At 40.4% G+C, this 26,663-nt stretch overlaps 1 protein-coding gene across 3 annotated transcripts; it reads left to right on the forward strand.

Moving 5' to 3' along the window:
• The first annotated feature begins 3,109 nt into the window (after positions 1–3,109).
• PURA (purine rich element binding protein A) lies at positions 3,110–26,236 on the forward strand. Of its 3 annotated transcripts, XM_030571647.1 has the most exons (4): positions 3,110–4,332; positions 22,955–23,020; positions 24,045–24,317; positions 25,317–26,236. In XM_030571647.1, the coding sequence occupies exon 1, from the start codon at positions 3,110–3,112 to the stop codon at positions 4,025–4,027; it is 918 nt and encodes a 305-aa protein (XP_030427507.1). In that variant the 3' UTR covers positions 4,028–4,332; positions 22,955–23,020; positions 24,045–24,317; positions 25,317–26,236. The 3 variants fall into 3 exon arrangements, with proteins under 3 accessions (XP_030427507.1, XP_030427506.1, XP_030427508.1); XM_030571646.1 differs by having other exon boundaries at positions 24,045–26,236; XM_030571648.1 differs by lacking the exon at positions 24,045–24,317 and having other exon boundaries at positions 25,317–26,232.
• The last annotated feature ends 427 nt before the right edge of the window (positions 26,237–26,663 follow it).

The following is a 26,663-nucleotide window of genomic DNA, read 5'->3' on the forward strand; positions in this document are numbered from 1 at the left end:
CCTTTAAAGATCAAATCTTTGTCAAGTCCTCGGTTAGAATGATGGGACGTGGCAGTCGATCCCGGTCCTTGGTTTTCTCTTCGAATGCTTTCCCGTAGCAAGTGAAGTCGCTGTGGAATTGGAGGACACCGAGGGGCGTGTGAATGCCTCGCTAGAAGGGGCGTGCAGGGCGTTCCTTGGGAAGCCGACCGGCTCTAGACATCCCCTGGAGCTTCCCCTCCTTACGCAGACCTCTCGCCGCCTTGAGAAGAAGCTGGGGAGAGGTTTTAGAAAGCAGGGTTTGGTCTGGGTCAGGGCGGCTTGTGAACGCCAAGTCCTGGGGACCTGGATTTTTGGGGTTGAATCTGTCGACAGCTCAGGGGTCACATCGACTAATGCGCCCCCCCCACCCCACGCGCAGGTGCCAGCACCACTCCGGTTTGACTTTTTCTCCTGCCTCCTTAGCCCCAGTCGCCACCCCCGCCAGTGCCAAAACAAATGCCACCTTCTGTACCTTGCCTATTGCCCCTAGACTCGAAATTTGGCTTCGAGTAGCCAGGCTAACACGGCGGGTCAGGAGATCCTGTTCCTTCTGGGGGTGAGTGCTCTGGCAACGACAGCAAGGGAAGGGGAGCCCCGATCTGCTTGGGAGCAGCAGCCAGACTGCCTGCTCCGCCAAAGGGCTCTGGGCGGGAGGAGGATGGGCCACGGCGATGAGGCACTGACTGGACCCAAGGGGAAGAGGGTGGGAGTGGGGGAGAGGATGAGCTGCTGGAGCAGGGCAGCGGGCGCTGGCGAGCGGCGATCAGGGGCAGAGCAGCAGGGTAAGGAGCTTTCGCTGCGCAGCCATCTCGGCGTGGGGCGGCCGCTCTAGTCGGCTTGAGGGCAGTATCGGGCTCTGGGGTGGTGCGGGGAGAGGGTTCTGGAGAAGGCGCAGTGAGCCTGGCTCTTGCCGCTACCGCGCCAGTTCCACGCAGCTGCCTTGGGTTCCTTGGCACAGCGAAATGTTCCCCACAGGGGGCCCGGTTCCCCACGCTCTGCGCCCTGTTGGGGACCCCGCTTGCCCTCACTGCCAGTGCTGTTTGGTCCCTCGGCTCCCAGTGGGAAGGTCCCCCGATGCCTGGCCAGCCTTGCCGGGCAGACCGGTGCGTGCGAGGGGCTCGTGGGTCAGGAGTGACATCTGTGGCCGGAGAGGTAAAGTCCCTACGTCGGGGCACCCCGTTCCCTTGCCCGGCTGAGGGCGGCGGGAGGGCAGGGCTGCTGGGCACACCCAGCGCTTGGCAATGCAACTGGAGCTTGGCTAAGGCCATGACTGAGGCTATGAGTGTCTCCAGGGGCCGCATCTCTGAGCTACCCGAGCCAGGGGAATCATCCCCTCCTCCCGCTCGAGCCCCCTCACGCCCCAGGCCAAGGACAGTTTCATCCGCTTTCCTGTCTGTCTCCTCCCTGGTCTTCTAACCCCGGTGACCAGGAAACCCCTTCCCAGGTAACCCTGCACAGAACATGTGCCTGCTGCGTCCTCGGGCCGCTTTGCAGGGGAGCTTCGGGGTGACCTGCTCGCTCTTTCCTCATTCAAGGGGCGCGCTCCCCAGCCCCCTCTCCAAGCTGAGCGTCCTGGGGGTGTTTCCAGCCTCTTGATTCCTCAGAGCGGAGTCAGCCCTAGCCAGCCTGACCAAGAGCTGCCTATCCCTGGAAATGCCGGGCATATTTAGGCGATGATTTTTCTTCCCTCCTTTGGGACCCTCCCTTCTGATTTCTCATCTGTGGCGGAACGGGGCCTGACACTGAGTCACTTCCCTCTCAAACCCCGAATAACTGCCGCTTCCAGAAGGGGGTGTCTGTTCAGACCTGCCCCAGGAACTCGGTCCCTAATCTGAAAGGAGATGAAGCTCCCAGGCGGGTTCCTTTCATTGGATCCCTGTAGCCTGGGGGGGTGGGGAGTGGCTGCAGGAACATTCGTTTTTTATAATTCAACTCAATATGTATTTATCCCACTCCAAACAAAGGTTAGAAATGAGTTAATAGAAACCACAGCTCCAGCCCCGTTCTGATTTGGGCTACCGTGCGGTTGTGTATATGGGTGTCGGCTTTTGCAGGGGGTTAGCATGTGGTATTTAGTGGTTTTTTTGGGGGGTGGGAGGGAGTTCAGCAAGGAATGGAAAAACTGGATCATCTCGAAAGGTCACAGCAGATCTAATTTGCAGGGAGAATTTAGCAAAGTCTTTCCACTCTGGGCGAATGCGTTTGGTTCCATCACCAGAGTAGCGTACCTTCTGAAAACACAGGGACAGTTATTTTGGTACATGATGTTATCCAGGGGCCCCACAGGGCCAGCTATGGTGCATTTTCTCACCATGATCGTCATGCCAGGGCTTGAATATTGTGTTGAGACACTGTGCTCTCCCCGTCATGCCAGGAATAGCCCAGCTTCTCCTGTTACCTTCAGATATGTTTGCTCAGGTAACTGCCCTCCTGGTCGTTCATTGCATTTAGCAGGGCTCTGCCAACGAGTGGCATTGCCGTTATTTTTAAAGGCAGCTTTTAAAGCTTGAGGACGAGGCGGCTTGCCTTATGATTTATGTGGAGTTATTTTTAAAGGCAGCTTTTAAAAACTAGAGGACCAGGCGGCTTGCGGGGATTGATTTGCAGTCCCTGCCCCTTCTTTCACTTGCGCCAAAGCTCGGGGGCCGAGATGGCCACGATCCTGCTGTGTTTTGGGGCAGGGTGAGGGGAGACTTTGAGCTGTGTTCCCTTCCTCGGAGGAGGGGCCCGAGCTGCTGGAGCTGCGTGCCCCGGGGGAGCAGGCTGGGGCTGGTGTGCACGCGCCAGGAGGGGGGCCGGCTGGCGGTGCAGCGGAGCCCTGCGTGCTTGGGGGGCGGGGCCGGGGGAAGCGCGGTGGGGGGGGCGGTCGGTCGGTCTGTCTGTCTGTCTGTCCGGCGCGGCGCTGCCGCCTGTACAGTAGGGCGCCCCGTACTGTACGCCTCTCTCTGCCGTGTTACCCGCTCTCTCCTCTCTCTCCCGCAGATCTCGCGAGAGCGGCCGGCTGGTGGCTGTGGGGGTTGCAGCAGCGGCGGCGGCGGCGGGCGGAGGCGGCAGCGGACGGGCGGCCGGGCGCAGGGCGGGCAGCATCATGGCGGACAGAGACAGTGGCAGCGAGCAGGGCGGCGGCGGCGGGGGCGCGCCGGGCGCCGGGGGGTCGGGCTCCGGCGGCGGGGGGCCGGGGGGCGGCCTGCAGCACGAGACCCAGGAGCTGGCCTCCAAGCGGGTGGACATCCAGAACAAGCGCTTCTACCTGGACGTGAAGCAGAACGCCAAGGGCCGCTTCCTCAAGATCGCCGAGGTGGGCGCGGGCGGCAACAAGAGCCGCCTCACGCTCTCCATGTCGGTGGCCGTGGAGTTCCGCGACTACCTGGGCGACTTCATCGAGCACTACGCGCAGCTGGGCCCCAGCCAGCCGCCCGAGCTGGCGCAGGCCGCCGACGAGCCGCGCCGGGCGCTGAAGAGCGAGTTTCTGGTGCGGGAGAACCGCAAGTACTACATGGATCTGAAGGAGAACCAGCGCGGCCGCTTCCTCCGCATCCGCCAGACCGTCAACCGGGGGCCCGGCCTGGGCTCCACGCAGGGCCAGACCATCGCGCTGCCGGCGCAGGGGCTCATCGAGTTCCGCGACGCCCTGGCCAAGCTCATCGACGACTACGGCGTGGAGGAGGAGCCGGCCGAGCTGCCCGAGGGCACCTCCTTGACTGTGGACAACAAGCGCTTCTTCTTCGACGTGGGCTCCAACAAGTACGGCGTGTTCATGCGGGTGAGCGAGGTGAAGCCCACCTACCGCAACTCCATCACCGTCCCCTACAAGGTGTGGGCCAAGTTCGGCCACACCTTCTGCAAGTACTCGGAGGAGATGAAGAAGATCCAGGAGAAGCAGCGGGACAAGCGGGCCGCCGCCGCCGCCTCCGGGCCCGAGCAGCAGGCGGAGACTGAGAGCAGCGCCGCCGCCGCCGGGCCCCCCGGAGCGCTGCTGCAGGCCGACGAGCCGGAGGAGGATTGATCCCGACTTGGCTCCTGGCTGCCTCCCTGCCTGCTGCACAGAGACACACACACAGACACACACATACACACACAGACAGAGACTTATATTGTAATAAAGAGAACCCCAGACACAGAACCAGAGAGAGATAAATACAAAAAAAAAAAGTAAAACCAACAAAAAAATCAACAAAAAAAATGTACCTGTTAATAACTCCAAAGGAGCACCACCCACTCAACCAACCTCCACAAACTGACAGCTCAGCAACTTCTCCGACTGGCCACCCATCGCTGGATGTTCCTCCACTTTATCCACCATATAAAACAGTAAGCAGCTGCTAAAAACAAAACAAAAAAATTAAAAAAAAAAACAAAAAAAGTAATAACATTATATATGAACTGTGTTTCCTACTTGATTAAAAAAAAATATAAAGAACTGAGTGTTTATTTCCCTAATTAACCAAGAACTTTTGTACACGTTTAAGCTATTATTATTAAAAGTGTTTGCAAAAATGGTCAAGATTATAATATTGCTGAATTATATAAAAAAGTCCTTTTCATGTTGAGCTAACATTTGACTTTAGCACAAAAAAGAGATATTTTAGAACACGTAAAATAATATTTTTAGTTTTTTCTTCTCATTTTGTTACCAAATTTCAAACCTTACATGGAGGTTATTATAGTATATTTGACACCCTATATACCTGTGATTAGAGATGTGTATATATATGAGGGCTAGGCATGCTGTGTGTCTGAGCTTTGTCTAAATGTTATGCAGAAGTTTGTAGAGTTAAAAGGTACGTAGGTTTAATTCATGCAAGGTAAACAATAAGTGCTCTCTTTTATACAATATGCATTGCATCTGGACCTTAAACATATAAAATGGTCAGTGAAACTTCTGTGAACATGAAGAAAAATTATTAAAAAAGGCATTTAAATGAAATTTGCTAACTTGTGATTTTTACGTTTGAACCAAAGTTATTCAAATAGTAAAAAAAAAAAAAAAAGAGAGAGAGAGAAAAGTAAAGAATCTCCCCCCATAATATTTTTCTGCACCTGTTTGGTTTACAACTAAGTAGACGTATTGTCATTATTGTGTATATGAGATGTACTTGTATTGTTCATAATATATTTTTTTTATTATGTGTACTTAAAGTACTTACCTAACGTGCAGCAATTTCCAGTAAACCTGTTTTTGGACAACAGGTAGTGAGTCTTTTATGTGGTCACTGGCACTAGCACTATCTCCTAAACTTGTAAAAGGTCTGAACCTATACTTTGATTTGTGCCAGTGCTATTAACTTATGTAGGCCTGTTATAGAAATCAGTGCAACACAATTATAGAGTAATCCTACTGAGCCATGGATTTTCAGTTTCATTTAAAAGTGAAAGCCAAGATGGTGTATGTAAAGGATTTCCATGTAGCTGTGGTGCTAGTTATACTGGCTACTTACATTATAAATGTAGTTGTGACCCCCCCAAGTGTACAAGCCTTCTATCAAAAGTATGTACTTGTGAGATTTAGTAAAAGTGTAGGATATGAAAATGCAGAATTCAGCAGAACACTAATTTGTCAAATTGTGTTCTCCAAATTGAAATATTTATAGTCATAGATTTTTTACAGATTTTTCTTTTAAAAAGTTTGTGTGCTTTTAATTGACTAACTTCTTGCTGCTGTATAGTAAAATATTAATATATTTTTATCATTAAACTGCTGCATGACTATCATCATTATGAGTGAAGAGAAAATGTTATAAAAGATGCCTTAAACAGTACATTTTTCTGGTTGCAATTCTCTAGAAAACATTTAAGAAACACAAGAATCTTGTTCAACTCAAAAGTTACTGGGATGCAATCATTTTTCTTAACATTCTTGACAAATTTAACCGTGTAGACCTAACTGCTGTATATAGAAGACACCACCTGTTGGAACAGGAAGTTATCTGTGCTTCTCATTGATTGTAAAGGATCTAGCCTAGAAGAGGGGGGAAAAGTTTGTTTAAAGGATTTTTATTTTCTGGGTTTTTTTCCCATTAAAAATATAGTTCTCTGGTTTTGCAGATGTACTGCAAGTGTCAAAACAAAAACTATTTCCATTGCACGCATTTCCCTTTTAAAAAGTTTGCTCTTAGTATTCACAGAAAGTTAAATATGAGATGACAGTACAGAAGTTAAGGATTTGTTTCTGTAACAATCACTGGAAATGATTAAATTGCTTCATTAAGGTGCACTTTTCCTGTTTCCAGATAGTAAAAATAAGCTTTCTTAGTGCATAATGTGATATTTGAAATGGTTCTCAATTGCACGTATGTCTAATAACCTGCTTTTTTAATTGGAGGGTTTGATGAGCAGTTTCATTTATTGTACTTGGACCGTGAGGCGGAAAGGACTGCATTCTCCATGCTGCTAGATGTAGTTAGGGAAGTTAATTGCTTTGGTATTGCTACTTGACTATGTCTTGGTTCTACTGTTTACTACGGTTTTAAAAGTTATACTGCAGATTGACACACATTGCTCATAGTTACAAGTGTTCTACATTATCAGCAATAAGTAATGTGAGTCAGTGAAAACACTGCAAAGTGTCCTTCCTTACTCTTGAGTTAATGTAAGCTTTATTAAATACATAGGCTTTTCCCCATGGTCAACATTGACTAAAGGGAAATCTTTACCTGTAAAATTCAGATCCTACATGGTATCTGACTGGGTGAAGAAGTGCATGAGTTGTTGCAGTTCCATTCATACCATTACAGTTTAACACAGTTTTATAGCAAAGTGTTGTGAACAGTGTCTGAGAACTTGTGGTCAGTGTTTTATTTTTGTGTTTTGTTTTAAATTAAATCCACATCCATATATTCTGGGAATTTATAAATGATATTGATGAAAGACTAAATGACTGTAAAGGATTTTATTTAATTTTATTGGCATCTCATTTTTTTTTCCTGAGGTGCTCGGTACTTTACCAAGGTTCTTTATCTCAGTATTTAAAACAAAATACAGTTGGAAAACCCTGTTAATGTTAGACGAATAAAGGTAATGGTATATTTGACCATATGTGTTGTTCTAAAAAGACAGTATGCTCAAATGTGCCAAGAAATTTAATTCCTGAAAAATATGCCTTATGTTTTCCTTGATGATATGCTTTTAAATGTCTTGTAGAAAAGGTCCAAGAGCATGATAAAGCTACTTTATATGACTAACTGCAAGAAAACTTGAAATTCATTGCAATACTGACATTCGTTTATTTTTAAGTTAAAGGGACACTGTCAAGTAATTTAAAATTAAAATATGACCTCTCTTTAAAGCAGTTATAATCTAATGGAGAATGTCCTCCAGAATCTAAGTTCATTTTTTTGTTTTAAAAAAAATTAATTGCTCTGTCTCTGATAAATTAAATAAAAAAATTAGCCACTGTTGATTCATGCCTCTTATTTATTGTTCTGCTTGTGCTGCAAGAGGCAGCCATCCAGCCACAGGGGGAGCAAAAGCTAGCTAACAAACCAGAAAACTGTGGACATCATTGAAGATGCCTATGACAACAAGGAAGTTTACAAGGAAAGCCAAGTTGGCTTTTGCACCCTGTGAAGTGGAGGGGGAAAATTCAGTTGTCACCAAATAGAAAAATGCAGTATGGGGTGAGGAGTGGGTATTTATTTTCAAACTTCTTAGAGGGCATCATACACAATGGAGAGTTTTAAAAATTAAAACCTTTTATTTTAAAAAAATACTTGACAGTGTCACTTTTTTAAGTATCCGTTGCAGGGGTTGAAATTTGCTCAGTGTAGTGTTCTTTGAGAAGTAGTGCAAAACTAGCAGTTTATAAGAACTTTTCAGGCATTCTAGAGAGGCTGTCCACTTTGAGTGGCTAGAGAGACATAATAGTCACATCAGGCAAGGCAGAAAGCTGCTGGTAATTTTAACCCCTGCCTAGAGCAAACCGATAACTTCATTTGGGAGCAATTACTTTGTTGCCTTTAAAAATAGCACTGTAACCATTCTTTTTATGATTAGCTATAGTATAACCTTTATCCCTTTCAAACTATGCAAACTATTAAATGTAAATTAGGATTCAGTTAAAGAGAGTTGATTATATTACAATCAGATGGCATTCATGCACTAACTGGAGTATATACAAATAAAGCTATTAGTATGACTTTTGTATGCTAACAGCAAAATAAAATATACCTACCTATTCTAAAAATGATGAATATTAATATTGTATAACGACTGCAGGGGCGGGGAGGGAATGTTACCTCTTACCTTCGTAAAAGGGGATTTAAGATTTTTATAACTGTTTTCCATAAAACTTTATTTTTGTCAAATTTTTAGGTATTTAATTTGTAAAATAGATTTTGCTTTGTACTACCATACAGAAAATAGGGTATTGATTTAAACTTTTTGAAGCCACGTGATCAAGTAAATTTGTAATAAAAAGTCAATGGATCTATATCAGTTGTACTCACTGTTTTCATTTCTTGTACGTTCTAATGCAGTGGTGCTATACGTCTCCCAAGAAAAAAAATAAGTTGAATTTGGGGAGGAATGGAGTGGGAGGAGGGGGGAAAGGATAAATATTGATATTATAAATTGAAGTGATTTTTCATAGCCAAGTAACTTTTATTGTCAGTGAAGATTTGGTAGATATTCATTTTTATCTAATGCCTAACGCATACAACTTTTTAATAATTAAAATCTGAAGTTCTTGACTATGCTGCTTTGCATTATACTTCCACCTTTATGTAATCTAGTACCTGTAAACTCTGAAACTGACCTTTTGGATTTTTTTTTTCTGGCCTTTAAGAATTTACAAGGGTTACCATGTTATATTTTTTTGCTCCTTTACATGTTTCTTCCCCCTTCCTCAGAGGTCTCTCTCCTCCATTTTAATTTCTATAGGATAAACATTTAAAGCTTTTTAAGCAAAAAATAAGCTAACCTTTTTGGATCGAGGACTTCAGTGGATTCAGCAGCTTTCATAGATGCTAACTTTTTTTTTTTTTTTTTTTTTTTTTAAAGTCCAGACTTTCCATTTCAGGGCATATACCAAATCTGATTGACTTGTTCCTATTATTTCCAAAGCTGTCTGGGATGGAGTTGGATATCCTGACATTGATGTACAAGAATGCTAAAACAGGTTTAAACTTTATGGGAACTTACACAAAACATGAAAACTCAAGAGTATAACTAGCAGTGCTGAATTTTCTGTTCTTTACCAACTCAGTTTGTAGAAAATGAGCATCCGTGTATGATTGGCTAGTTAGAAATCAGATTGCTCATTCAGAAATCTACTCCTAATTCATGGTAGTTTTCAGAAAGACAGGAATTTGCTGAAGTTAATTTGAGAGTGTTTTCTGCTAGTGAACACTGTCAAGATTTTTTTTAAATTAAAAATCAATGTTTAAAAAATCCATTAGTATGCTAATACATTAGCATTTTTAATTTTCCAGGTTTACTTTACCTTCACTTTTCACCTCCCATTTTAGCTTCTACTTTTTTGCTGTAAACTCAGTTTGGATAGTGAAAAGTCAAGGTCAGTTTTGATATCTAGACTGTTTGAAAAAAGGTTAAAGTAGTTGCAGATTATACCTCTGCTTCTGAGTCCCCTGCCAGTTTTTGTGCTTTTAACAACCACATTTTATTGCATTTTTTTTAAATATTCTCTTTTTACTTAATAAAGCTTTTTACTCCTCTTTACCCTCCCCCACAAAAATGGTGGAAACTGAGTATAGTGAAGGTTTGGTAGTGTAACAGTGAAACTGATTGCAGACACTGTGCCGTCAAAATGATGTTTTGACAAAAAAGACAAACTAATCTGAGATTTTTTTCTTCTAATCTTTCATCAGTGGGAATCTTGCATGTTGTTTGTAAAATGAAAGATAACGTGAGAGAAAAATGAGATTAATGGTGCCCCTTTACACTGGCTAGGTTCATTTTGGTTTCAGTCAGTTTAACGCTCTGGTTCTCTACCATTGTGCAAAAAGATTTGTGTGGGTTGCAAACGTGGCAGGGAGGTGTGATGTGATAGATATTTTAAAAGTTCATGTAATTTAAATTTAATGAACTTCTCTAAACCTAGTATCATTAGAAATTTTGTTAGCCAAAATCTAAACTTTGGACCTAAAATGTGTGGCATTCTTTTAAAACTGATCTCTTGTGTGTTTGGAATTATGAAGAGTAATGGTCTGAATGCAAATGGAAAATGCTTCTCTAAATTTTGGCAGCAAGGAATTTGTGTGTTGGAGTGGTGAGGCCAAGAATCAGTTATGCACGTCTTCTCAAACGAGTGCTACTCCATCTCCTCACTCATACGTTCATGCTAGATAGTGGTCTTTGGTTTGCTTTGTGTTTGGTTTTTTTAGTCTCTCTGCTTTTGTCTTTTGAAGCATATTAGTTACTGTGAAAACTGTCTTTTGTCTGAACAAGGCGGAGTGGCATCCATGAAGGCCATGTAAAGTCACCTTATATAGTGGTTTGAAATTTATTCCATGATTTGTGAAATACAAAGCGTGTGAGGGTTATCAGGGTCATATGTTGAGTTTATCAGTGTGATGAATCTTAATAGCCCTAGATTGCATATAGGAACTGAGTACCAAAATCTCAGCTGGCTAATTGGGTAGTTCAAGGCACATATACTTCTCTAATCACAATTTTATGGGAAATGAAGGGTAGAGTGGGGATTTATTTTCTAGTGTTGGTTTCCACACATCTAGGACATTGTGTGAAACTAAAAGAAATAAACCAAAACGGGATCCACTGACTCAGGAAAATTAGTTTCTCTAACCAGCAAACTGGGCACAAAGAAAGTGATTTGAACTGGAAGAGGTTATGAAAAAGGAGAGCAAGGTGTACTAACACAGATAGAAAGGCTTTGTACTGTAATCTTGCCTTGAAGATAGCCCCAGGTGGACTCTGGCCTCCTTCAGGGGAGAGCCCGTAATTGTGGTCCCGGAACTGAGAAGGACCAGGCCTGCTTTACTAGAACTTCAGGATGGGAAGAAAACGGTCCAGCAGAGCTGGATGGCTTTGAAGAAGATGTATGCTCTATAACTGCAAGAAGGTTGTTCAAGCAGCTCAGGCCTAGATTAATGGGTAGATTTATCATCAGTTAACTCAAACTTTTTGTCTGATCATTAACCAAGGTACCTCATAAGAGGCTGGGTGTTAACAGTTCTCTTACGAAGCAGGCAGCTGCGTTCTGCAACAGTTCTTGGAAATATTTTTCAGAAGTGTTACCTTGGGAAGGATCAGAAGAAGTCCTTTGGGTGAAGGGAGGAGGATGAATAGTTGCTGTGGCATAGTACCTGCTGTGCTCTTTTGAAGTACCTTTGTCAGACATTGGGTCCCCAGACAATGACATTAGTTTATCAGTCAAAGGTGAATACTGTGCCTGCTAGTGCATACTACCTCAGCTTCATTTGTTCTGTGAGACTGGCATGTCTAGCACCCCAAGTTCCATGGTAGTGTAAAATCTGCACTGGCAAGTGAGCAGTAGTGACACAGTAGATCCCAGATGGTGAGTGGGGGAAACAGAATCCCACTCTCAATTCCAGAGCTGTACAGTTCACTGGGAACAAGATATAAACTCTGCAACCTGCAATTCCAGTAAAACCTAAAAGTGGAGTGATGTGTTGAGAGACTAAGAGCACATCAGGTCTATATCTTTAAAAATCAGTTAACATGATGTGTAAGAGCACAAAAGGGAGATTGTTGAATTCTCCTCTGTGAAGATTTTCTGTACCTCTGATGCCAGTATGATTGTACCAGTGTAACTGAGAGGAAAATTTGGTCGTAAGAAGTTTAATGCAAAGGACAGCCTGCACTGGTAACTAGAGTTGTACTTACATTGGGTTGATTTCATTCTGCGTGTAGATGATGTCTCTTCTCGGATGCGTTGGGATTTCCTGATGACCACCAGGGGACTGTCCTAGGTAGTTTCTGTATCCATGTCAATTCCTGGCCATCCTCTGCATTTTGTTTTTGAGCTTGGATTACAGGGTGCTTTAGACATGGATGTTATACTCTGGGTTGCTAACCTACCGCTGTCATCAGGCTGAAGGATCCCCCCTCTTCAGCCCAACCTCAGAGGCTAATGGCTCCTGTTTGGGGGTAATACTGCTCAGTCTGCTCTGATGGCCAGTTGGCTCATCTGTTACTTCTGTCATTAGCTATAAGTAACGGAGGCCCCTACATAGTCTCGTCCTTGGCTTTTTCCTCATAGGACACTGTAGTGAGAGAGGAATTAGAGCTAATGATGGAAGCTGTGTACTAAGTCTGACTGAATATGGCACAGAGTTTTTGAAATCCTATTCTGAAGCTGTGTAGGAAGGGAGGAAAGGCTAATTTGTCTCTACTGTTGGTCACAGAGATGCTGAGGAAGCTTTAGGCTAGAACTTGTAAATTACATATATATCCCTCTTGGCTAGTGAGAACCAATGGGAAGGTGTGAAGGCTGTTATAAGAGCTGATTGACAGAGTCCGTTAGATGATACTACTTTTAAAGTGCCTACTTCTCTTAAGAAAATGATTAGGCCCTTGCTCAAAACAAAAATCTTGATGTTGACAAACTCTTCATTTTATCACTTTTGTTTTGAATTTTCTGGTTTGTGGAGAAGGCTGTAGAAAGACAGCTGCGACAACACCTGGATTCCCAGGTCATCTTGACCCACACCAATCTGTGTTAGTCCTGAAAGTGATACTGAGACTATGCATGGGGGGTTTTGCTGGTTGCTGTCCGCCTGGTGGCAGATAAGCAGATGTCTTAGCTGATTTATGTAGAGCTATTAGCTAACTTGGCCAGGAAGAGGTTTTTACCCTAGCAGGAGTATATGGTGGCTGTCTTGAGTGGCTCAGTTCCGTTTTTTCTGAAAGATCCCATATTACAGTCCTGGATACTTGGTCATCTGCGCTAAGTATTCCACAGAGTTGTGTTTTGTGCTTTTGTTCAGTGTGTGCAGGGAGCTTTAAGCATGGTTTATGATGGAATACGGGCTATGGTGTCGTTAGTACGGGAAGGGGTGTGTGAAACCTAGTTCTGTGTTTTCATCTCATGTAATCTGGCACAGTGTAGTAATTTACCCAGTGCCTAGCTGAGACTGGAGTTTGAATAAAGACTAGCTGGAAGAGCGTCAGCCCATACAAGACTAAGAATTCTTGGCTGGAGGAAACAATTTGAAGAATTGACAGGGAGCTATTTCAGTTTTCTCATTTGGGAGGGTGTCTCTGGCTTTTGTGATCCAGGTTCACAACCTAGGAGTTTATTGGGTCCCTAGCTGGATGATTAGGTACCAGCAATGATCAAGAATTCTGATTTTTCAGTAGCACATAGGTAGACAGTTGTGGTTTTTTGAGATGTGTTGTCCATGTGAACCCCACTCTAGGTGTGCAGGAGGTCTACCAATGTTTAGGACCTGTTCTACCATTGTCTGCCTTTTTCCTTCTATAATGTCATGTAATTTGAGATCAGCAGAGGTGCTCAAATCCAGCAGTCCCCTGCTACAATCTTGAGGGGCTGAACGCTGGGCAGCATGTCTTCAGAGAACAGTTCATGTCTTTAGAACCTGCTTTCTGCATTGGTTCAGCAGAGCTAACATTTCAATTTCTGGGCAAGTTGCCAAGATTTTTGAGACTGGATTGTAATAAGAAGGATGCATGAGGGCCTGTGATATGCAGGTGGTCAGATTAGAAGATCTGGTGGCCCCTTCTGGCCTTAGATTCTGTGACTCTGACTCTATGATTATGGGAGATTGGATTATAACTTTCAATCAGCTGATGAGCAGGAGAGTCCATAATTTGCCATTGGTTTATCAGAATGTTTTGTTTTTAATAGGTGCAATTTTATATAAAAATGCTGTGTAAGAGAGAGAGAGAATTCAGGTTTTCTAGGAGAGAGATTTTTATTAAATAATTTGCCTACAAGCTGAGATAATGGAGTTGTTGTCAGTGGGGCATATCTGTTCAAGGGAAGACCAGACAGAGAACAAGTGATGTGGGTTCTGTGGAGGTCTTTCAGTGCTGCATGGCAGTGTTGCAGAGTGATGGACTAGATAGCCTAAGAGCTATTTTCTGCGATTAACATTTGTGAATTAAATTCTTCAAACTGATATGTAATAATGTTTTTTCTTTTGGTCAGCATATGTAGTTCAGTTTGCAGATAGGCCTTTTGATCACACTGCGTTAAGAGCTTGATTCAGCAAAAAATTTGTTGGGCTTCCATGCTGCATTAGGCAATGAAAGTCCTGGGAAATTGGTTTCTGCAGGCTTTTGCCATGCTATATAGTAACTTGTGTGCTGACTCAAACTCTTTAGTTGGTGGGCCAAAGTAAAGCAAATCAGACCTTGGCTTCTAACTGAAAGATAAAACTTTAGAATCATAGAATATCAGGGTTGCATGTGACCTCAGGAGGCCATCTAGTCCAACCCCTGCTCAAAGCAGGACCAATCCCCAGGCAGATTTTTGTCTTGGATCCCTCAATGCCCCCTCCCGCCCCCGGATTGAATTTACAACCCTAGGTTTAGCAGGCCAATGCTCAAACCACTGAGCTATCCCTCTCCTCCAGTAACAGTCATAATTCCTAGTTTGATTATGGAGGTAGCATAGATTAATTTGATGGCAACTACCTAAATTACTGCACCAGATACAGAATGACTGCTTGCCTTGTGGATAAATGGCACATCTGTACAAGCAGTGCAAGGAACTAGTAGTCCTGGGAGCCCCATTACTGCATCTTGAGGCCAGAGTCGCTGCACTAGAGGAGGGGAGAGATGGAATTCTATACAAAGACAGCATATATAGATATTGTAGGTTGGTTTTATCTCAGGGTTGGCTTCATCAGTCTTCCACTTGAGAAAGCCTCTTATGATTGGAGAGCAGCAAGGCAGAATGAAGGGACAAACCCTTAATTGAGGATGTACCTTTTGAGAGAGGAGAGTGACTGTTCTTCACACACGAAAGTAGGTCCCTTCAGAAGATGGGGATAGTTGTGAATTGTTGATGTACTGTGGTGGCAGAAGATTCTATCATTAGAAATATGGATAGCCAAATACAGGGTTACTGTGAGAATTGTTTGCTGACTTGCTTCACAGGTTCAAAGGTAAAAATCTCAGAGATATCTAGGTAAACTTCTAATGAGTGCTGGGGAGAAGCCTGTGGCTGTGGTACATTTGGGATCCGGGATGTGGAAACGTTTAGTTAATTAGGAAAAAGGCTTGAGTTTAGGATTTATGATGGTACCTTTTTCTGAAATGCTCTTATTGGTACATGCAGGGCCCGCTAGACAGAGAAGCACTTTAGAGAGCTAATGGGTAGCTGAGAAGAGGGTGTAAAGACTATGGAGAGTAAATAAAATTAGGCACTGAGGAGCTTTGGCGGGTAAGGAGGGCCGATCTAGAATGGATTGGGTTCTGCTTTAACCCAAGTGGAACCAGACTGGTGGGACAGAACATTGATAAGGTTTTGAGAAGATTATTTAAACTGGGAGATGAGAGAGAGCTGACAGGTGCAATGGAGCAGTTGGATTGGACTAGGGCATCTGCTTGGGTTGTCAGTAATAGAAAGGAATCTTTGCATCTAGGAGAGAATTTGCAGTGGAAAATGGAGCAAAGGCAGGTTGAGATTGCAACAGTACAGTCTAGAAAAGCAACAGGGTGTCAGACTAAGGAGTTAACTAAGAAAAAGGCACACAGCCAAAAATAAAAACTGTAAGTGTCTTTGTACCAGTGTGAAAGGCTTAAAAATAGATCAACTAGAATGCCTGGCAATGGAAGAGGACCTTGATATAATAGGCATTACTGAAACATGGTGGAATCATAAAAATCAGATATACTGTATTACCTGGCTATAAACAATAGAGGAGAGACAGATTAAGTAATAGAGATGGTGGAGTAGCCCTATATCTAAAACATTTCCATCGAATCTGAGAGAACTAGAGTTGAGGATCATACATTAGAATCTGCGTAGAGACAAATCCCAAGTTGTAAGGATACAAATGTATTACTGTCTTCCTGGTCAGGAATACACTATTGACTGCTCATTGTTGAAGGAGAGCAAAGAGGGAGTTGAATCTTCATAAAACTGTAATAAGGGGTGACTTCAGCTACCCATGTATGATCTGGTCAGGTGACAATAGAGCACAGTTTGGTGAAGTAATTACTTGACACCTTAAATGATTGCTTCTTGTAACAGCTTATTGAAGAGAGATTCTTGATTAGGACTAACTAACACAAGAATTGATTTAAGAAATAATTATAGTTCAGCCATTAAGTAATCACGACCATGGTATAATTATAGGTTCAACGTTCTCAGGAGAGGAGAAATAATATCTTAAAACCAACCAGGTGATACTAAACTTAGGAAAAGAAGACTTCAGGAAAATTAGGTTGTTAGTCAAAAAGACACTAACATCAAAAGGGTTGATGGTAAAATCCTTAGACTCAACAAGGACAACACCTAAGTATCGCAAAAGCTCATAAACATCCAAGAAGGTGTGCATGGCCCTGAAGCTGAAAGAAAGCAGAGAGTCAAGACATAAATCAGTATGGTTAAATGGCAAGGTATAAAAGTTACTGGAGTCAAAGTATTTTTTTGAAAATGGAAGCCCAACCTGAGTGAAGTGGATAGAAACCTATGGCAGGTAACATGTAAAATGGCAATTAGGGTTAAGAGGGGTTTTGAAGAGCTGAGAGCAAATAAAATATTGAATTGTGTTAGAGGCAGGAAGGCTATGAGAGAATTTGGGTTCACTGAAGTATGAGGCTGTAAAAGGAACAACTAAGGAGGTCAAGGACATTGCAGAGAAGCTGAGTGACATCTCTGCATCAGTTTCATAGCAGAAGAGTTTGAAAGGTCCCTGAATTTGATCTGCTCTTTAAGAGTACCTCATCTTCCTTATCCAAAAAGACTGAAATGTCCAAAGCTAATAAATTAAAGCCCTTTTACAACCAAGATCAGAGCTCATCCAAGAGTTCTGAAGGAACTTGGGAATGAAATGGTTGAGTTGCTAACTAAAATAAATGTCTCATTCAGATTAGTATACTTTAGGGCTAAACAGTAGTAAATATTGTACCTCTTTTTCAGAAAGACATTAAGGGTGAGCCTGAGAATTACAAACCAAAGACTCTTACTTCAGCACCATGTAGTCTAGTTGAAATGATAAAACATCTAGAGGAACACGATAGGGCCACACCAGCCTGGCTTTGCAAAGGAAAATTGACCCTCTAATAATCTACTAGGATTTTTTTGAATGCTTTGACAAAATAGTGGGTAATGTAGGACTAGCTGACCTAATATATTTTGATATTTAAAAGCCTTTGACAGTTCCTCCCAAGATTCTACTAAGGAAACTAAGTTTAGGGTGAGAGGTAAAGTACTGTTGGGGGGAGCAGGTTATCTTCCTCGTTCTGGCCACTGCGTATCACTCCAGCACCACAAAGTGGTCAGAATCCTAGTCCAAAGTGGCCATCTGAGAATTCTCTCAGCCTGGGAGAGTCCTGGAGTAAAGTGGTGTAGCTGCTTCATATACCAGCTGCTTCCTCCTGCTGTCAGTGGGAGTACAGTGTGCCTGTGTTTTTCCTTTTCTCTACTGATGTATGTATAGGCCCTAGGCTGCTATCACCATTGGCTGTTTAAAAATCAGGAAGCCGTATCAGGCTCCTTGACTGTCAGAAGATTATGGTGCAGGACAGAATCTCAGTCCTGGAGAATGAGAAACTGGCTAAGGAACAGAAAACAATAGGATGGTACTGTTAGTTTTTATCATAGGAAAAAGGTTAACAGTGAGTGCCTTACGGTTTCATATTAGAACCCGTGTTTAATATATTAACTAGGGCTGTCAAGCAATTAAAAAAATTAATCTCAATCACGCTGTTAAACATTTAAATAAATGGTGTTCTATTATTATTTTTGGATGTTTTCTACATTTTCAAATATATTTATTTCAGTAACAACACAATACAATGTGTACACTGTATTTATTTTTGATTAAAAATATTTGCAGTGTAAAAAACAAGATAGTATTTTTCAATTCATCTAATACAAGTACTGTAGTGCAATCTCTTTAGCATGAAAGTTGAACTCACAAATGTAGTTATGGACAAAAAAAATGCATTCAGAAATAAAACGTAAAACTTTAGCACCTACAAGTCCGCTCAGTCCTCCTACTTGTTCAGCCAATCGCTCAGACAAACGAGTTTGTTTACATTTGCAGGAGATAATGCTGCCTGCTTCTTGTTTACAGTATCACCTGAAAGTGAGAACAGGCGTTCACATGGCATGGTTGTAGCCGGTGTTGCAAGATATTTACATGTCAGATGCACTAAAGATTCATGTCTCTTCATGCTTCAACCACCATTCCAGAGGGCATGCATCTATGCTGATGATGGGTTCTGCTCAATAACGATCCAAAGCAGAGTGGACTGATGTATGTTCATTTTCATCATCTGAGTCAGATGTCACCAGCAGAAGGTTGATTTTTATTTATTTATGTTTGTGGTGGTGCCTCAGGTTCTGTGGTTTCCACATCAGAGTGTTGCTCTTTTAAAACTTCTGAAAGCATGCTCCACACCTTGTCCCTCTCAGATTTTGGATGGCACTTCAGTTCTTAAACCTTGGCTCAAGTGCTGTAGCTATTTTTAGAAATCTCACGTTGTTACCTTCTTTGCGTTTTGTCAAATCTGCTGTGAAAATGTTCTTAAAAAGAATGTGTGCTGGGTCATCATCTGAGACTGCTATAAGAATGGCAGAATGTGGGTAAAACAGAACAGAAGACATACAATTCTCCCCCAAGGAGTTCAGTCACAAATTTAATTAAAGCATTATATTTTTAATGAACATATCAGCATGGAAGCATGTCCTCTGGAATGGTGGCCAAAGCATGAAGGGGCATATGAATGTTTCGCATATCTGGCATGTAAATACCTTGCAACGATGGCTACAAAAGTGCCATGTGAATGCCTTTTCTCACTTTCAGGTGATATAATTAAGAAGCAGGCAGCATTATCTCCTGTAAATGTAAACAAACTTGTTTGTCTTAGCCATTGGCTGAACAAAAAGTAGGACTGAGTCAATTTGTAGGCTCTAAAGTTTTCGTTTTTATTTTTTAATGCACTTACGTAACAAAAAATTCTGCATTTGTAAATTACATTTTCACAATAGAGATTGCACTACAGTACTTATGAGGTGAACTGAAAAATACTATTTCTTATAATTTTTACAATGCAAATATTTGTAATAAAACGTAATATAAAGTGAGCACTGTACACTTTGTATTCTGTGTTGTAATAGAAATCATTATATTTGAAAATGTAGCATAAATCCAAAAATATTTAATAAATTTCAATTGGTATTCTACTGTATAACAATGTGATTAATCGTGATTAATTTTTTAATCATTAATTTTTTTAAGTTAATCGTGTGAGTTAACTGCGATTAATCAACAGCCCTAATATTAACTGATGATTTAGAAAAGAGGGTGAACAGTGAGGTTATTTAGGTTACCCAAGTCTAGAAAAGGCTGAGGAGCTTAAGAAGGGCCTGGCAAAGCTCGGTGAATAGGCAGCATGAAGGCAGGTGGAATTCAATGCTGAGGAATGCAAAAAAAAAAAAAAAAAAGCACAATGGAAGAAATAATTAGCAATACCTCGGATACATTCTTGGGGTTTAAAAAAATTAAGGTGCATGAAGAATGGGATAGAAATTGGGACTATTATGCCACTATCTATGCACCCTCATCATCCTCTGGAGAATCCTCTGTCAGACAGGGTACTGGACTAGGAAGACTACTAGTCTGATCTCCAATTTACTTTGTTACTTCAGTCTGTGATTGTTAGGCCACAAGTAAACTACATTTGTTATAAGGCATTTAGTGATAATATATCCTCTGATATAAAACTCATATTTTGGATCCTTCCCACGTTTTAGCCCATGATCCTGATTTTTAATTGCTTGGATTTTACTCCAGATTCTGAGCAGCTGAGCACTGTTCTGAGGTCAGAGTGCATTAAACACTTAATGGTTTTTAATACCATAGTTTTAAAGGTCTCTAGGACTTTCCTGATTTTTTTTTTCTTGATGAGTTGGCAGTTTCCCATTGAAAGTTTTTTGTTTTTTTTTTTAAAAAGCAGAGATTTCCCCATCCCATCATTAATTTCAATTTAATACTCAATATTTGTAGTTTAAAGTATATCATCCAGTTTGTAAGGTGATTTGGGTTCTGATCCTGCATATGTGCATTGAGTCCAGTGGGAGTCCCATGATGACCAAATGGCTCCACAGCATCAGGCCTTTAACAGTTAAAGTTTTCATATTTGTTACATTTTAATCTGGGATTAGATGGAGAAATGTGTGTGGACAAATCAGAAAAAGCTTCTTGTGTTGATTGCATACCTGGCTAGTAATAGTGGTAATTCTTTTTCTAGAATGTACATCAGATTATGCAACTGCAAGGCTATTTTTATGGTTTTTTTAAGAGCAGGCATTTAATTTGTAGCATGATTTTTTCAAATGTATTAAGTCGATCTGCCTTTATATGACTGTAGTTAGAGTATACATTTCAGTTATTGTTGCAGCTCTGTAAATGAGGTTCTGTTCTTGTCTGTGCATTGGGTTGAGCTTAATGTGAGTGTCAAAGACTTGAAGAGGAAAAAGTGCTGTATATGTTATGTTTTTCTGCTTGTTTTTCACCATGGAAATACCAGGAATGTCAAGTCTTGTCTTTGCCATTTTACTTACTATGGGTGTCTTAGGAGGACCCCAGGTATGTGGCTTGGGGGCACTCTCAACTCTTAAATGAAGGCTGGGATCAGTAGAGAAAAAATATTGTTCAGTTTTTAAATACTTGGGAAGCATGCAGATAATACCATGATTGAGTCCATATAAATACCTAGATAGGTAGATATAAGGGCCAAGAATGTTGCCTCTTTGGGTAGTTTTCAGCTGTTAGATGTCTGACATAAATAGGTTAAACTTAAATATAAAAGTGTTAAGTAGTCTGAGTAAAAAAACAAAACAAACAAAAAAACTTAATTCCTTAATTGATCAGATTTCCTTTCCCAGATATCTGATACCATAAATCTACTCAGTCCCTAATCATCCCTTGTCTTCCAGGAAACACAAGGTAGACAAGACCTGAATTTTTAAGATAAAAAACAGGTAGGAAAACAAAAGTTCATTTAAAACAAAACTCTTTCAGATATTCTTCGGCCACCATAAAGATAAAGAAAAGGGTATAAATATTTCCTTTCAAGGTCTGCTTTAAGGCCAAGCTGCACTCTGCTGGGCTAGAAAGCCAAAAAGTAGAGAATCTGTTCAGGAGGGAATGTCATGTACTGGGACAGACATATATGCAGCAACTGTCTGCCCCTAATGCTGCAGCTGGAGGGTGGGGATTGGGCAAGATGGAGGCATGTCCAGTGGGTGGATATTCAAGGGCCAAAATTAGTGTGGGAGGGGATCAGCAGGCTTCAAGTACTAATTCCATCCCAATCAAACAACAACATGATGATGGGTACGTAGGCGAGCTGGAGTATATGTTTGGAAGAAGATTCCTTCCTGCAGACCCGCCGTGCTTCAGCACACATCTCTGAGTAAAGCTTTGTTTGCTTAGACTTTCCTCTGTGTAATGGTCCTTAATGGAGTTACATGCATGAGAGTAGCCGTGAAACTTTATAAGGTCCAAGTTCTCTGCAGTTCTTGTCATGGCATATGTTCTCCCATGCATGTTTATGTAGCACCTAATAAGATTAATACATCTTGCAACTTAAATATATAATCAAAAACAATGGCCAGTTTGTAAACAGGTGTATTGGTGGAGTGTAGTCCCTTCTGTGGTGCCACGGTATTTTGTATTTCAGCCACATGCATTCTTGTATCTTAAAAGGTACAATAAATAAAGAAATCTCTATTTGTAATGCCATTCACATACTTAGTGAGCTGGTTAACTGTAGCTGTTAAGTTTGTGTTTAGGAAGTTAAATGTAATTGGTATTCAAGATGTCATAAACCTTTAATCCTAGATTTTGACTACCAGAAAAGTTAAATGAGGATTTTTTGTCCAAAAGTTTTATGTAAAGTTTTGTTTTCCCTTTGTATTTAGGTTATTTTAAAGCTGTTCTTTTTTTTTTAGCCATGACACATTGTTCTGTTCCATGGGGGTTTCTTGTCATCTTGACCTTGTTTGTAAATATTTATTGAGAATATAATGCTATATGTAAAAATGTGTCTGTGGCTCATGTAGTATGTTTCTGTGGTTTGATTCAACCACAGAATTCTGGAACTTCTTGTACTTCAGTTAGATGTTAATCTTTTAACACTTCTTCTCATGTCCAGTGTGGACCAGCTCTTTATTTTTGGAAATAAATATTCATGTAAATAAAATGAAAGGGTTTATAACCACTTATAAGAAAATTCTTTATTTAAAAGCTAAATTAAATATTGTATATTTTCTGATATCTCATGTGGTGGGATGACAATCAAAATCCCAAAGGCTGAAATCCAAGTTGTTGTTGGGATGATGAGATACCATACTATGTACAAATGAATTTTTCAAGTAATTATGAAAAGAGCATCAGTCTCCTAGGCTGTCTATCAGTCAAGCATCTTCCAGGAGTGCTAAGTTAACTACAGTGGCTTGGAAATGGGGGGAAGAAATTCAGAAGGAGGTATACAGGGTTTGTTTGTTGGTTTAAATCTTATTTTTCTTTCAACATAAGGCTTCTGGTTTGGGGCACTTAATTTCCAAAAATATTCTGTTGGATGGGTGGCAGGCTAGAGTGTGGTCAGCAATTCAATTTGAAACTATTCTGTTTCATGGGCTTGTTTCTTCCATCTGCCCCAGTGTGAAATTCTTTAGAACTATAGAAGTTTAACCTATGAAAATCAGGAACACAATGACATATTTTTTTCTTCTCCATATAAACCAATATTTACCAGTAATCCTGTGTTTGTTTTTGTTTTTTGGCAGACTTTTACCAGTAAATATCGGTTTATTCCTGAAATCAGAAGCCCTAAACATACCTTTGTTTATAAGGTCAGTTGTCATTTCCTCTCTATCCTCCCCCATTTAAAATAAATTATGTGATCTCTAAGGTAATTGAAAGGTACAAAGTTTGCTTCCTAGTTTTCCTCCTCTGCACTACCAAAAAGGGAACTTACAGGACCTAGAGAACGTCTATCGGTAATGTAGGTGTGAATTTACAAATTATTGTTGTTTTTAAAATTTCAAACTTTTTTGGAAACTTACTTTTCAGACTACAGATGCTTAGGTAAGCGGTGGTGGTGGGCACTCATAGAAATCCCCTAAAAAATAAATAATTAGGAGACTGATATTTCACAATATCATGTGTAGTTCTGTTCCAGTATATTCATTCCTAGTCTTAGAAAGTACTTATCTGAAAATATACACTAGAAAATAAAACTTAGATAAAGGGGAAAAAACAGAATTTGAACAGGATCTCTTTTTTAAAATATTCACAAAAATATGCTTTGAAGTTGAGAGAAGAGTCAAATAGTGAAATGTTCAAAACTTAAAAGGACATTGTTGGGTAGTTTAGACCACAAATTTAGGTTTTCTGGTTATTTTACAAAAAAATTAGTAGCAATACATTTGACAAAAGTTAATCTTATTCTTAAAAACCCAAAACAGGATTTGGAAGTATTTAAACACTTCTTTGTAATGTTTGCAACCAAAGACAATAGCATTGTGCTCGTATGCAAGAGACCGAAGCTAGCAAGGAATAGAAAATGAAGCTGACTTAACAGACCAATGCAAAGAGTTAAAAAAGGATTTTAAAAATTCTTTCAATTTTAATTATCTACAGCATTCATAATGCAAGGCTATTTTCTATAGCTATTGAGCTGAACAATGTCCCTTTAAGGAGATGCAGCACAATTTACAAATTTTATCCTCGATGTGTTTCCTTATTTTTGTTAGTTTCATGCTCTCAGTACAAATCAAAGCTCTTGCAACCTTTGTTGGAGTCCATAGTGACTGGAGTTTTCCAGCAGTAAGTACACTTTCTGAGCTGAAAACTACCTTTCCTCCCCTTTTGCAGCCTGTGTGGTTCTGATTGCTGGCAGTTCTGTAGTACAGCAGCCTTAATCTGAGCAATTGAGACTGGTCCTACATTATCTTCAGACGGCTTGAGGAGGACTTCTGTTCCCAGTTTGGTACTCAAATACTCCATCCCACCTTGAGAAGTCACTTACTTTAAAAGCCAGTGATAGATTATTCTCTTTAGCACTAATGGAAAATTATACTGCAAAGCAGCTTTCGTATATTCATAATTCCCGTGCAATCCCAAATTGGAGAAAAGAGCCTATTAAAGGTATATATTACTCTAGATATTTCTTACTGTAAATATTGTAATTTTATAATCCTGTGAATATTTTATTAATTTACAAATATTTAACAAAGTTTAATCTGTGTGAGTTCAGATTTATTTAATGGTGTTCCACTTCTGTGGTTCCTTCTGCAGTCAATATTGCACTATATTTTATGTAAGATTAACTTCAATAAAAAAAAAGTTAACTGATTTAAATGCCTCTTTCTGGGAGAACAAAGTATAGAGGCAATTCTCTTCTTTAAAATGTAACACTTATGCTCTTCAGTCCCAGTGCTAAAGTAATTTAATGAAATATTAGTTACAAATTTTCAAAGCTAACACAGCTAAACAACTGCACTTGGAACTTGTCATTTTAAAACTTGAGTGTACTTGAATGTAAATGGCTTTTATCAGCCAGTTTTCAGTAAACAAGAATCTCTGCAATATCTAATGTATTGAAAAGCTAAACTCTTTATAATGAGTAAAGGAACGCTGTATGATCAGGGTTAAGTTTTTGTAAAAACAAGCATTTGCAAAGGCCAAGTTCAATAAAAAAAATTTTTTTTTAAATTCTAGTGAAAATGTTTTTTGTTTTTTTTTGGCTGTATGCATTCCCCCTAGTGTTTGCATCCCAAATATTGCAACTTTGTGGTAATGTGTGTATGGCCGAAAGCAACTAGAAATTGACTAGTTGCAGAACATGAAATCTTTTTCATTGTCCTAATTAAAGGCTCAAGCCTGTGCCCTTTAAAGTCAGTGGCAGAGCTTTCACAGAAACAGGATCAGGTCCTGAGTGATCACTTTCCTCATCTCCCTCAGCAGTGATGGGGAAAATAAATTAGATTTTCTAAAATTCGTTGTTTTATTAACCTAAGGTTCTCTAAAGACATTTTCTTTTTTTAAAATTAATTTTTAACCTGATTTTAACCCTTTAACAATTCGATTTTAAGATGTTCATGTTCTCTGCAGAATTATCAAAAGCAAAGTATTTTTTCCTTTCAGAGGCCAGGGAGGATTGATCTCTAATGTATTCGCAACATGACTCTCCTTCAAGGATCCAAAATATCTCAGAGGTTTTTGTGGCAGGTGGTACTTTTGGGTTTACAAGTTAATCTTTATTAGAGATGTGCCAATATATGCTGCTTATTGTAGTGTTGTTATATTTAGGCATTTTAGCTAACTTACAAATATATACTGTAACAGTATACTTTGTACAGACTTAATTTAAAATTTATTTAAAGATTGAAATAAAGTAGGCAAAAAATAAAAAATGTTTATTTTTCATTAGACTAAGCAGCTATCATTCTTTTGTTTTTAGTGTACTTGGACACCAAACAATCTCAGAACGATAAAATATTTTAGTTGATAGGCCACATTGCAGAAACTCTGTGGATATGTGTATGTATATCTGTACTGTATCTTGATAACTGTTAACTCTAGAATGCAAATAATGAAATCATACTCGTTTTACCATTCAGAAGAGAAGTGTTTCACAGTTCGACTGTTTTCTCTGTTTTATGACAAAAAGGCATTTATTTTCTGAAAGATGTTTATGAAGGGCCTGCCATCTGGCTTCTCAAGTCAATTTTTAAAATTCCAGAGTGGGGGTGATTACTTGTTTAGCCTTCACTGATAGACCAAAGTCAGCTTTGACATCATATTGGGGTGCTGCTCAAATTTATGTTTTATGTCCTTTAAGTCAAAAAACAAAACAAGAAAAAAATCAAGATGTTAACTTCACTATAGAACAAATTCCTCACTGTACAGTAGAATGGATATCTCTAATCAATCTGTTGTCATTAATAATAGATTCTTATTTTTTTGAATTACTTATCTATTTAAAAGAACAGCAAACATTGTATTTGCTAGTAAATATAAAATGTTTACATGTCATTACTTAATAAATTATTTGATTTAAGATGGCTCTTATTAGTGCTGATTTTTAATGCAGAAAATTAATAATTTTTGGCTAATGTCTTTCAGCTCATGCTGTTCTTTAAAATCTCCTGAAGCAGTTTTTTTTCCTAATGCACCCGTTTGTTTTAAATTAAGTTCTGAGGAAGACAGAAAACATATGTTTCCCCAAGATTTCTGACAGGATTACTGTGTAACATTTTCCAACGTTATCTACGTCGTGATATTTCTCTTTCCTATCCAAAACAAATTATAATGCCGAAGTGGAACAGTATGCTAATAGCTGAAGTATCGCCAACTAATGGTACTACGCAGCCACAGTTTTCACTTTGTGAATCCTGGCATTTTCTTCCAGCCAAAAGTGTCTTGTTACAAGTAAACATTATGTTTCAAGATAATGAATTGTAAAGCCTGATACTGAGTGAGTTCAAACAA

This window comes from Gopherus evgoodei, chromosome 8 (genome assembly GCF_007399415.2).
Source record: "Gopherus evgoodei ecotype Sinaloan lineage chromosome 8, rGopEvg1_v1.p, whole genome shotgun sequence".
In the NCBI taxonomy this organism is placed as follows: Eukaryota; Metazoa; Chordata; order Testudines; family Testudinidae; genus Gopherus; species Gopherus evgoodei.